The sequence below is a fragment of the Clytia hemisphaerica genome, unplaced genomic scaffold, assembly GCF_902728285.1.
Source record: "Clytia hemisphaerica strain Z4C2 unplaced genomic scaffold, Clytia hemisphaerica genome assembly, whole genome shotgun sequence".
Taxonomy (NCBI): domain Eukaryota; kingdom Metazoa; phylum Cnidaria; class Hydrozoa; order Leptothecata; family Clytiidae; genus Clytia; species Clytia hemisphaerica.
In genome coordinates, this window is record NW_027104403.1 from 87,082 (window position 1) to 100,616 (window position 13,535).

Here is a 13,535-nt window from a genome sequence, read left to right on the forward strand (position 1 = left end):
CGACCGATTTCTACCTACGATTAGAAAACCTATTTAATTCCGGTTGTCAGAGTGCGCGCTCTAGTTGAACCTCCAGCTCATTATAATTATTGCCCGCCCGAAAAGACATAATAGAAAAAAGCTTTAAAAAGTAGGTAACTCTCAGTCAATCCAAAATGGCGGATGGAAGCGGCTCTTCAATTTTACAGTTTGTACCTTTTTCAAGTGCAATTGAAATCGGATTTTGGCACAAATTAACCAAAAATAAGCTTGAAAAGTACAAATTAGATGATTCTATTCAATATTTATCTGGTTCATTCGTTAACAGTAAGTACTTCATGCTTGGAAAGCAATGATCATTCTTCCTACAACAGTAATCTTTGTCTTTTTTTGCTTTCCTTGCCTGCCTCCAACTGTTTTACTCATGCTCATGAAGTGTGGGGAACACCCAGGAATGTTGTAGTAGATTATGAAAATGTTTTTCTATAAAGCTATGATGATGATTCCTGTCAGTTAGTTCTATTAAATTATCACATAATACATTAAGTACATTTTCGTGATTTTAAACATAAAGGATAATAAAATAAAATAAAAAGTTAAAAACATTAGCGCAAGATGTTCTAAGACGCTGGTAAATGGAAAGCACAAAAGTAGGTGTAGACTCAAATATCAAAGTGTAAGAGTGAGCTGGGACTAGACAGGGACAGTTAGTCACACTACGATCGATAGTTCGGTGTAACAGGCTAGCGCAAGCTCTCTCGCAGGTGAAAAACTTTAATCTGTCAATCATCTTCTCAAGCGAAGAGTACAGGGGGAGCAATCCTAGCTTTACGATAGTGCCGTGGATCATCAGCGGATACCATGAAGTCGGGTAACTTGCATCAGTGGAGGGAAATTTGCATAGCCATCAAATGAATGACCAATCAAAGCAGCAAAATTACAAAACAAATGAACTACGCAGCTCCGCTCGCAGCTCTACTTTACCATTTTTGTTTTGATTTAACTTTGTATTTAATGACCAGCCAGGTCATTCATTTGAGGGCTATGCATGTTAGCCTTCACTGACGCAAGTTACCCGACTTCGCGGTAGTCTAGTATTCAATTATATATCATTATCCCTTTATTTTCATTCCTAGAACTTTTGCAAAAAAAAAGGAAAAATAGAAAAGTAGTATTTTTTACTGCTCTATTCACATAATACGCTTTTGCGGGATTTTAGCTTAAATGCTTGCGTGCAGCATACCGTAGGATCGTCTAATATCAACATGCGTCTTCTAATTTCGACATAGCTGTAGGCTGGTCTTCGAAATAAAAAATCAAAACATAAACAAATACATACCAAAGTTATCAATCAATCACTAAATTGTACTCTCCCGATCACGTAACAGATTGTTAATATAATATGAGAAATGTGAAGTGCTATTACTTATATTTGAAAAGAAAACTTTAACGATGTAGTAATCACAAAAAACTAATTAGCATGCTTTCAACGAAGATGCCCAAATCACAACAACATTTTGCACGCGAGAAATTTTTTAGTAGACCTTTTTACCGTGAACCGAAAATAATTAAAAGAACCCGGTTTCCTTATGAGTTTGAAAAGGGACCGGGTGTGCTAGGTGCGGCGCCTAGAAGTTTAACGCGGCCTCTTAGCGCCTAGAGCGCGTGCTTGCAATAAACAATAAGGACGGGGAAACCAGGTCGACTAAGCGCGCGAATTATTTTTATCACGTGACTTGAAACGTAATAAAGTTGTAAAATTTTAATGATGGACACGAGAAAGTTACGAGGAAGTTTGCATGCGTTTCGTGTGTTGTGTGAAACTGCTTATAATTTGGCTATTTTTTTGATTGAAAGTCGATTGCAATGTTTACTGAACTTCTAGTTTGATGGATGAACTTGTTCGATAAGAATGATACAAAGAATTTCATTCAAGGTTTGTTTTGATTATTTTACAGATCCGTTGTCGAAATTAGAAGACGCATGTCGATATTAGACGATCCTACGGTAGGGTACAAAGTCCAAATATGCGTTTCCCGTAATTTTTGTATGAAGACTTTAGTCTATACTGTGTAATGTCCGATGTGTAATATTACATCCATACGGTTACCGTAACTTGGTCTAATATCGACATCCCTAGTCTAATTCTGACACCCTTCTTTAGAGACAGGAATATAATATGAAAGCTTGAATCACTGATTGAAAAAGGATTATTCCTCTGTGACCAATAAGCCAAGAAAAACAGTTTCAACCTTTCTATCAATTTCAGCTGATAAAAAGGGTGTCGGAATTAGAGGAGGGATGTCGACATTAGACCAAGTTACGGTAGCAAGTCCAGAAGATCTTTCAAATTTTAATATTTTTTAAAACTTATCCTATCTTGTAGAGCTTTGAAAAAAAAAAGAAAATGAGGGGTCATAGGCTTCCAGAGGATAAGTGGTTGTAAAGATATGCAAATTTTAGTATAGAAAATTTGACTAAAAATGTCAAAAAAGGTTAGGAAAATAGCATGGAAAAATTCGAAAAATGTGTCAAAAGAGAAAAAGAAAAATTCTTTAGTCATGCTTCTTTAATTTAGCATATATCTCTTTTTCTAGTGTAGCTAGAGGCCTGAAATTTGGAGGAAGAATTCTTTGATGGTGATAGAATATTATTATTATATAAAAATATTTGTAAAATATTTAGTACATTCAGTGAAGTCAAGTTTGAAATTATTGTATTAGAAAAAATGGTTATTAAGCATTCAAAACACAATTTACCTTACCTCCTGAGTTTGTCTTTGTTATGCTAAAATACCGTCAACTGCTCTAACTTGGGACTATCTGACAAAACATGGGACGGCCATTAGACCACCATTTCAATCACCAAACCTCTAAAGTCGTTTAATTAACATATACCGCAAATCATATGAATACGCTACTCTAGCCAGGTAGGCTTTCACACCGCGAAAGGAACAAATCTTTGCGGCAAGAAACCTGTAATGCAATCGCGCTCAAACGCCCAAGCACAGATATAAAAAAGTCTGTTCTTCTGCAAAAAATTGTGAGATCTGTTATCAGCACTCGGTACAATCAGCACAACACAAAAATAGGCGTCAAGATGTGAACAGCGTGAGTGTGATTAAATTGTTGATTACTTTTTCAAATTATGTACTTTTAAAATGATTTAAAAATACATTTGGTTGTGATTATGGGATGGTGAAAGTTTGATTGATAAACCTGGTTGAATTATCAAAACAAACTTGTTGTCAAAGAGATTTGAACAGTAAGTGAAAATACAGTCCAGCAATGAACCGTCCCAAGATTTGACCAATCGTCCCAAGTTAGAGCAGTTGACGGTATAACAAACCTTTGTCGTGATTAAACTTCAAGGAGGGCGGTTCCACCTGCTTATTTTCCTTTCAATGTTGAGCCCCAAGGATACTTAACAATAAAAGAGATTTTAATAAGATTAATGTTGAAATGTGTATTTTTTCGATAAATTTAGGGGATACTCAACAAAAAATAAGGTGGTTTTAAACAAATGTTTGACAAATTGGCGTTTCTTTCTGTTCTATAATATGCAAATCACGTCGAAAAAAGAATACATTTCTGCCTTTACTTTCACTTTGCTTTCGTGCTACGCAAACTTGATTGGATAAACACGGCTCCCTAACAAATTCTGATTGGCTGTAAGTCTTTAGCTTCAGGATTCTGATTAGATTATTCTTGTAACGGCTGAATTTTGATTGGTTGAATGTTTCTGAGTGGGATTTCTGATAGGATTAAAATACCTGAAAAGTAAACATTTAGTATGTAAGTATTTTGCTTATCAAAACCTGAAGATTTCCAGAGGGTTATTTACTTTGTATGACAATAATTAAGCCTACAAAATACTGAGAAAAAACCCAACATAGAACAGGTGTATTTGTAATGCAGAATATGATAGTGTGAATCTTTTTGAATTCTTAGGATGTTTGGATTTTTTCTCAATGCCCCGTAACTATGCTCAGGGTACCCATTGCTAAGACCTTATGTTAAAAATGAAAGCGATTACTGTACGGCAAAAATTCATCAAAAATAGCGATTTCATAATACCTCAAATATTGATACTTGACTGTACTGATATTTATCAAAATAATGAAAGATGTATCTTTTTTTGAAAAAAGAAGACGTTGCATTGTTTTATTTTTGTTTTTGAAGAAAAGTAGCTTGGAAAAGGTTGAATTGAGTCAAAAAAGGTGGTAGGACCCATTTTCAAGTTTAAAGAATAAGTCTTTCTAATTGAAAAGAAAATTTTTTTGGGAAAAAAGTATCCCATGCTAAAAAAGTAAAAAAGTAAAAAAAGGTACATGAAAATGAAAGAACTAGAATTAGGGAATGTGATTTTTGAATTCCTTACCCTTTTTCTGATAAACACGCAAAGTTTCAGCTTTCAACTATGTTCCCTCCATTTCCAGAAACATTTGTTCATCAATAGTTGCAACTTTTTTTTTCTCCCACAGCAAGCAAATTTTGAAATGTTGCAAAAACGTTTGGCACTTTACCAATTCGCCGTCTAGCAATTGTCCACAGTGTTATGCACCACTGGAAAGCTAAAATCACGTGCTTTCTTTTAGTAAAAACTGGAACGCTTTAGCATACATTGAAAAATAGTTAGCCAGGTTCAAAGTTCACGGGAAAATGAAACATTTGGTTTGACATCAACAAAAGTTTTGTGTCTTCTGGAGTCACTACATACAGGGAATCTTGGACAATGTCAAATATCACCTGCGCTGAAATCTGCTTACATTCAAAGAGTCTGCGCGACTTAATAAGGCCATAATCACAAATAACTTGTGTTTGCGTTGCTTTTTGGCAAGAAAATGAATCGGTTGGTCGGTTGGCGAAAAAAGCATGGATTTTCAAACTATGAGTCAGGCAGAAATAAAATCTTTCAGAAATTGAAAATAAACAGCCCTCTGTTTTCCGTGTTTATGTAGACGTTCCATCAACGCGGTCCTTCTGCATGATAGCTATCAATCGTTTTGTTTTGCTTCAAGCTTTCCATTTTAATTTAGTTATTTTGGGAGCTGAGGTAACTCCCATCTTTGTTGTTGCAAATACACCTGTGGATTGAAAATGAATCTTTTTGTTAGAAACAGGTTATTTAAAAAAAATAGTGAATTTTTTGTATATGTATACTTCATTAATGAGAAACAGAGTATTTCTTTATCAATACTTAAAGTTTCATGCTCTTCACAATCATCAGTTGATTTGAAATATGACGATACGAAACGAAATAATCTTCGGTTTTTGAGATACAATATAATGTTTTCATATAAAAATTGACGTCAGAGTCAATCCTTAGAATGGAAGTTTGTATTGAAAGCAAGTATTTATTGACATGCCGGCATTTTGAGATAAGCTCAGATGGCGAGATCAATAAGTTTTTTTTACACGTCGTGATTTCTAATTTTTCACTTAAACACAAATTACATCTAAGGCTGCTTCTGTTGAATGATTTGCATTTTCTAATGATCAGCCACGTGACTTTAGGGTTTTTATTGTTGTGTTTTTGTTTCCTAAATTCTTTCGAAAGCTCAGTTTTATTTTTGTATTTTTCACGAGTGGTTGAAGGATTTTTTGAGGTTTGCGAACCACTTTTTGAAGGTTGTTTCTGCAAGACCAATATAAGTTTTTGGCTTTGTAGATCGTGTTTTCAGCTAAGCAATCACCGTTCATGGGACATTGATCTTTGACAATACAGTTACATGATTTTGTAGGCTGTACAACGTTATGCTTTTTCAGGATTAATTTGTTGTGCCCGTCGATGATTGCTTTCATGTTTGTGGTACAACTGTAGCTAACTTTGACTGCATTACGATTGAACAGCTTGCGGTATTTATGGTGGCGGGGGAAGTGTTTGTTGATCAGCTGTAGGAATCTTTTTGTGATATTCGTTTGGACAGTTTTACTAAAAGGGGGATTAAACTACATGTATACTTCATGTATGTACAGGTATATATTATCAAAACAATCAGAAATGACAAATTCACATTTTGATTGATACTGATAGGGAAAATACTAAAATCTGATTTGTGCAATAAAAAGAGCTGCAACCAAGATATTGTTTGTTATCAGGCGACTGTATATAATTAGTAAAAACTTGTGGAACACAGGTTGGACATCACACCTGACACTGTGGCTATCAAAATCTGGGTTTTAGTATCTTGTAAAGCTTTTAAATTCAAAATTTGAGCATCAAAATCAGAAAGAACATTTTGTGCTTTTATCGCCATCTGAAGCAGTCTGAAGTATTCTTATGTCTTTATGATGAGTCAACAGACTTCACCAACTTGTTTGTTTTTTTTTCAGAAAAGAATTTTCTCCTTAGTTCCACATTTGAATGAACAGTTCAGTCAGATTTTCGAATAAGAGTGTACTACCTGCAATACACAATACTTAAGGCGTACAAACTTTCGCGAGGACCAAAAATTGTGAAATTCACGACATTTACTTTCGTGAATTTAACGGAAAAATATTTTTCGCGAGCATAAACTTTCGCGAATCAAGACGTAAAATTGAGAATTTTCACATGAAAAAATGGCTTAGAGGGACAAATACTTCTTGGGTTGGCTTGAAACATTTGTCCTTTGACTTATTAGTCTTTTAGCAGGCTAAAAAGTGTCATAAAAGTTACATTTTTTTCAAAGTTTGAAGTTTTACAGATTTTCTATTTTGTCAAGAACTTTTGCGAGCATAAACTTTCGCAAATGGGCCTTCTTAGAATTTTTAAAGACATTTACTTTTGCGAAAAGGGCCAAAATTCGCGAAAGTTTCTGCTCGCATAAGTTTGTGCGCCTAAAGTATTTCTGAAAAAAGGGAGCAATACAAAATAAATACCCCAGCATCTCTGGCATTCTTACAATGAAAGGGAAAGAAACATGGAAATATTGCCCAAAAAGGAGCTGGGCCCATTCTTGCTTGTAATCTTCTGACTTTGAGGGTAATTTTGGAAAAATAGCCTTTTCTTCTTTTTAAGTTAGTCTCTTCCTTCTTCATTCTTATAGCAGCAATGTATCTTTGCTTTCTTTAACCTCGACTCAAACTTAAAATTGTAGTTTTGAAGAAGCTTTCATAACAAATATCATTGTTTATTTCTATTAGTATGCTTACTTTTTATCCTTTTCTTGCTTGAGACATTTATGCAATTTATCAAAATAAGTTATTTTGTCTTCAGGCTCTCTTAGCCATCATCATACTTCTGATAGTTATTCAAGGAATGTACAAAAAATCCTGTTGTTGTGACGTGATTCGCGAGGGGTCCGTTTGCAATGAATTAATCTTTTTTGGAAGTAGATTGATCTGAATTTTTAGAAATTCAAGCATAGATTTTACATTATAGAGTAAATACAAACATGCTTAAGTTTTTCTTTTTTCTTTTTCTTTGATTAGATGACCCAAGTGGCTTACCTTGTCGGATGAATGTAGATTACACTGCATTTGAAGAAAGGTTTGTATTTTAAAAGAATAAATTGATTTAGAACAGCTTTAAAGAAACCAAGCAATCCTGAGCAACCAAATAAATCCTTCATCTTCCTGTAATAAGTGAATCAACAAAAAAACAGATGCATGTATGGATTGTGAAGACTATAGAAATCTACAATACCATGATATCAAGAAGGGCTATTCATTTGAACACTAATTGAAATACAAACAGTTACTTTGATATGTAGGTAAATTCCTCTTTTAGCTCTGATAATACTCAGCATGTACCAAGGTTGTTCAAAACTCTGGGAGCTATTGCACTAAAGAATACAGCGGAAGACTTTAAATCTTGTGACAAAAAACAACTCATAAATGATGCTGCAAAAAAGGTATTAAAATTAGCTTACAGTTATCAATTTCTCCATACTTGCCTAAGACCAATAAAGTCAACTTTTCGTTATCTAATGCCTTAAACACCTTTTCGACCGTAGCCGCCAATTGACACGCACGCATTTTTTTGTCCGCTTTATCCCACTAAAACCGTCCTAGTCCTTTTTTTCTCACCTATAGACAATAGAAAAATGTGTCAAAAATGGATTGGATCAAGTTTAGTGGGATAAAGCGGACAAAGAAATGCCCGCGTGGCAATTGGCGGCTACTGTCGAAAAGGTGTATTCTTTTATACACTTAATTATAATTTTTAATAATTAAAAAGTCAAGTTTCCCATCAACAAAAAGTTACTTTTCACTTTCCGAAGGTTCTCAACAAGTTTTTTTACTAATTAAAAAGTTTGGTTTAATCTAATCACTCTAATGAATATCTGTTAGTGCTTTTCAACTTCAAAAAATGGTCATTGTTGGCTGAAAATTGGAACACTGTTTCTCAAAAGAATTCCTCTATATTATGTTTTTTTTTTCTTCATTTTTCAAAAATCAATTTTGGGTAGTCTAAAATCTAAGGTTAAATATCGATTGTACAATCACACCTAGATCTGATGCAAAAGATACTGTAGTCTAGATAGTGTGGCTAGCACTACTGAGCACTACCTATTGGAACTAATTTTTGCGGGAATTAATTTTAACATTTTTCGTGTTTTTCTTTCCAAATCCGCAAAAAATATTGAGAGTTAAAAACCGCAAAAATTAATTCCCTCGAAATACAATTTTTTCCAATTTTATAGAAAAATTTAAAAAGGGCAAAAACGCGAAATAGTATTTTTCGGATATTTTTTTCCAACCACGTAAATTAGTTCCTGCTAAAATTAGTTCCAATAAGGTAATTGGATTTTCATTCTGTTTAGATTTTTCAAGATATCCAGTCAGGTGCAGTTGATCAAGATCCTAACCTTTTGAATAGGTTTGCTTTGTTGACCTTTGCCGTAAGTTTTTCACTACATCTTTCTCTTATTTATGTGCTGTAATTTCAGTTTATTATTATTTTATGTTTAGTAAAATCAATTTTATTTCTCAACGTTCATTGAAGATAGTTAGTCTATCATCGGCTTATTAATCTAAATAGTGAATGGATTACAAAAATGCTATCGGAGCTGTTAATCTCCAATTTTCTTAGTTTGATACAGTCAGTGCAGGTCTTGATAAGTCTACTTTCTACACAATGTAGGATTTAAAGAAGTATCATTTCTACTACTGGTTTGCTTTTCCGGCAATCACTGTCCAAGAAAATTTTAAAGCAAAAAAGACATCACCAATCACAGAATACTTTTCAACGCAACAGGTAACATCCAGCCTTTGTTTTTATATAAAGTTTAAAAACTTATCAAATTCAATTTTGAGATAAAAATTCATTCTAGAGTTAATTTTATTATGATTCGCTTCCAATTAGCCATCAATAAGAATGGTAAAGTATTATTCAAATTGCTTTTGTCCTGCTTAACACAATTTTAACACTGGTTTATTAGACTGACAACCTGTCGCTCTTTGAAAAACTTTTATTTGGGGCCAACTAAAACCTATTTTTTAAAGGTATCAGTAGTGCAAATAAGTCGCTAAGTATGATATTTAGCTGTGTTTTAGGTTATTAATACATTTTTATTTACAGCTTGACTCGCTAAAAAATGGATATGATCACCTAAATGCGGAACTTGGACATGGTAATTGTATTCAATGCTCTACAAAACTCGATTGTTTTTAAAGTAACTTGCAAAATGGCAATACCCAAAATGTGACAGAGCCCGATTTTTGAGGAAAAATGGCCAGAAAATATGGATTTTTTTTCTTTTTCTGTCAGCTTGTTTGAGTTGACATTTTTGGACCCTCACAAACTCCACACATAGTCATACTTATAAGATTACTGTAATATTCTTTTTAGATCCATTTGTATTCTTGGTGAAAAAATCTGGAGATGTCATTTCGACGTCACTTATAAAAGATTGGGAACAATTCTTTATGAACGAACAGGTATCTTATGTGGATTAAATTTTGCGTGGATTAATTTTCCCGAATTTTGGCCTTTTTTGCCAAATTCAATCCTTGCATAAAATGTATAAGCATGATTTTGGCAAAACCCCTAGGAAAATAGTAGGTGAAAAAGAGGCTGATTTGTGAAATTTTGTCCACGCGAAAATTTATCCACTTTAAAAACAATAAAGTAGTCCACTAAGGTTTCATTGGAAACTTGGAAATATAATGCTCTGCTGCATGACATATATTTTAAGATATGATTTGACTAATCATGCTGATCAATACCAATCATTGTATGGAGCTCAATCTTATTCACCAAAACCAATTTTCTTTACATCTAAGTATTAAATTTCTTTCAGGAAATCACGGTAGTCTTCTCAGATCCAAGCACACTCCAGCATCATCCAGGATGGCCATTACGAAATCTTCTGACCTATCTTACACTCACAAAGTAAATTTAGGGAGTGGTCAAAAAGTATCTACTAGGGTGTTTTTGGGGGGGGGATCGCCCTACGTACCCCTCGATGGATACGCCACTGGCTGCTGTTAATTTGAAATCCATAGGAGGGAGAAAATTTTAAATTATCTGATGTTCTTCATAAGCAGCTAATTTCGTTATTAGCTGATACCTACCCACATGTTGACCTAAAGATCGTTTTCCGCACTACGTTTCGACTCTCAAATCTGTTTACTTTCAAAGATAAAATACCTCTAAGGTTACGTTCATTTGTTGTGTACGGAGTGCACTGTACAGATTGCGAGTCTTACTATATTGGGAAAACAAAACGACATATTGTGACACGGTACAAGGAACATCGAAATATTGAGAGACCAACTGCTGTAACGAGACATCTTTTTAGAACTGGGCACGACGTGTCCCTAGAGAACATGAAGGTTGATGAAAAAGGAAAAACTGATGAAGAGCTTTATATAAAAGAATCTTTAATCATTAGGGATTTGAAACCTGATTTAAATAAAACGGTAACTTCTTATCCTCTAGAGCTTTTTTGAATAATTATATGTATGCGTTCAATTATGTAAATGTTATGACCTATAATTGCTAGATGTGATTTTGAAATTTTGATTTATCAACACGTTTTTGCTTGTATGCTAACTATTTGCTTGTGATCATGATACAAGAAGTATCGAAACGTCAAGAATGAACAAAATTTTTCGTCTTTACTTTTTTTTTGAGAATAATCTGGCCCAGAAAGAAAATTTTTTCAAACATTTTTGTTTTCAGAGATTTATCAGGGAAACAGTTGAACGTGATCTGTTACAGAGATCGGATACGTGATGGAAGACGTGAAATAGAACACAGTGTAGTCATTGAAATGAGTGAATTACCAAAACTTCATTTAGAAGAAGGTAACATTCCTTAACTACTATTTTTCAGAAGAATATTGTTTTAGTAAAAACATCAAGAAACTAGGTAACGTGTTTACTACAATACTTGTATTCTACGCGAGTTTAAGGCGCTGTAAAAACTTCAAAAATGGTTTGACATGGCTGAAATTTGGACCCTTGTACCGTAGCTTTTTGGGGGTATGTGGACTATTTCTAGAAAATATTATCCTGCTAGTTCTCTCCATTGTACTTATTAGATTTTCATTTGGACATTTGACATATGAGTGAATCGAATGGGTACTGAAGGTTGAACCGGTGTTGTTAGTTAGTTTATAGATATCCTTTTATATTCATTCGTTTAGACAACATCTCAGCTATCGGATGGGAGAAGAATCAAAAGGACAAAATGGGACCACGAATGGTTAACCTCAGCTCAACTATGGATCCAACTAGATTAGCAGAAAATGCAGCTGATTTGAACTTGAAATTAATGAAATGGAGACTGGTTCCTGATCTAGATTTAGATGTTATTGCAAAGACAAAATGTCTTCTTCTTGGATCTGGAACGCTTGGATGTAATGTCGCTCGTTCACTTTTGGTAAGTAAGAAATTCTCCCTTATGATTCAGCTGGCTAATATTTTCAAATACAGCCCAAAATTGTTCTACTCTCTAACTATAGTTTCATCTTGATATCATATAATGATTAGATTTCCTCCGCCTTTCCCTTGTTGTCAGAATTCTTTGTGTCATAGGTATTTCTACTTATTGGACCTACCTCCGGGTACCCCGGTGGAGGTTCTATAAATTAACCCATGTCCGTTCGTTCGTCCATCCGTCCGTCTGTTACCAGCTTTTCTCAGGATTGGCTAGACTGGAGTCGTTTATAATGCGTGTAATACTAATAATACCAATACTAATAATAATAATACGGGATTTAGTTTGTATAAACGACTGGAAGAATCCGTGGTTCCAGCCTTATAGATACCCCGGCTAGCTACGCAGAAACTTGCGTAGCGAGAAAACAATTTATCAAGCAACAACAAACTCTCAAAACGAAATCAACTCAAATGAAAAACTTTCTATACACAAATCCACACATATTTTTTTTCTCAAGAATTATTTTGAGCAGGAAAAAATTATAATAATGCAATATTGACACTTTTCGTTTGTTTGGAGTTAGTGCACAAAGGTTTCTAGACGACTAAAATTGTTCCATTCATTACTTTTTGCTTTATTTCTACTATGTGTAAATATGATTTTTTGCACAATGATGCAAAATGGCAATGCCCAGAACGTGACGGAGCCCGATTTTTGAGAAAAAATTTATTTGGGCAAATTTGGGCCAAAAACTACCTAAAAATACTACCTTTTTTGGACTTTGTGCAAAATCCTGTCATTACTTTTTTCTGATTTTTTGTACAAAGATGGAGGGCAAGATTCTATAAAGAATGGCTGAAGTGGTTTTTCCCGGAAAATTCTTATTCGCCTTAAAAAACGGATTTTCGTATTTTGGGGAAATTCCCTTTAACCAAATAAGAAAATATAGCTTTTCTCAATGTTGACTCATAATTTTTTTCTGATTTTTTGCACAATAATGCAAAATGGCAATGTCCAAAATGTGACCGAGCCAGATTTTTAAGGAAATTTTTTTTGGGCAAATTTGGGCCAAAAACAGCTTAAAAGTTTTTTTGGGCCTGAATGGTTTAAGTGATTTTCGTATTTGGGGAAATTCCTTTTTACCATTTTACATTATTCAACACACAAGCTTTATTTTTCCATTCTGAATTTTTGTACAATTATTGTCACTTTTTTCTTATTTTCATCTGATGTTAATCATTAGGTAGGTCCATTCAGCATGTTGCTTGTTTTTACTTTTTTGTGTGATCTTATTACTTTAGGGCTGGGGAGCACGAACGATCACTTTTGTTGACAACTCCAGAGTGTCATACTCTAACCCATGCCGCCAAACGCTTTTCCAATTTGAAGATTGTTTGAATGGAGGAAAGAAGAAAGCACAAGCGGCCGCTGATGCAATGAAAAGAATTTTCCCTGGAGTTGTATGTTCCTTTTGTTTGTCACCTTTCAACTGTTCATGTTCATGTTCTTTGCCAGGATGGGACGCCAGAAATTGGTGAAACTAAAGATAGATTGTATATCTGTCAAGTTAAGAAATCGTTTAATGAGTTGATCCATAGTGTTCATTTTGCCCTCGAAAAAGTCAAATCTTGTCGGTTGAAAGGTACTCTTGACAATCCATGGTGAAGACTTTTTTAATTGTCGAAGCCTGGATCTTCAAACTCGATCAAAATGTACATTTGAGGGGGAAAATATCAGATGGA

General features: G+C 34.1%; 1 protein-coding gene across 1 annotated transcript; it reads left to right on the plus strand.

Annotated features, from left to right (window-relative positions):
- Positions 1–95: 95 nt before the first annotated feature.
- LOC136819959 (ubiquitin-like modifier-activating enzyme ATG7) lies at positions 96–13,253 on the plus strand (the record flags this gene model as incomplete). Its single annotated transcript, XM_067076191.1, is given in 11 exon segments — positions 96–306; positions 7,395–7,452; positions 7,693–7,816; positions 8,729–8,806; positions 9,049–9,162; positions 9,487–9,538; positions 9,757–9,845; positions 10,208–10,299; positions 11,092–11,216; positions 11,558–11,793; positions 13,095–13,253. Coding segments are annotated over 11 exon segments (1,278 nt in total), but the record flags the coding sequence as incomplete, so codon positions are not given.
- Between the last annotated feature and the right edge of the window lie 282 nt (positions 13,254–13,535).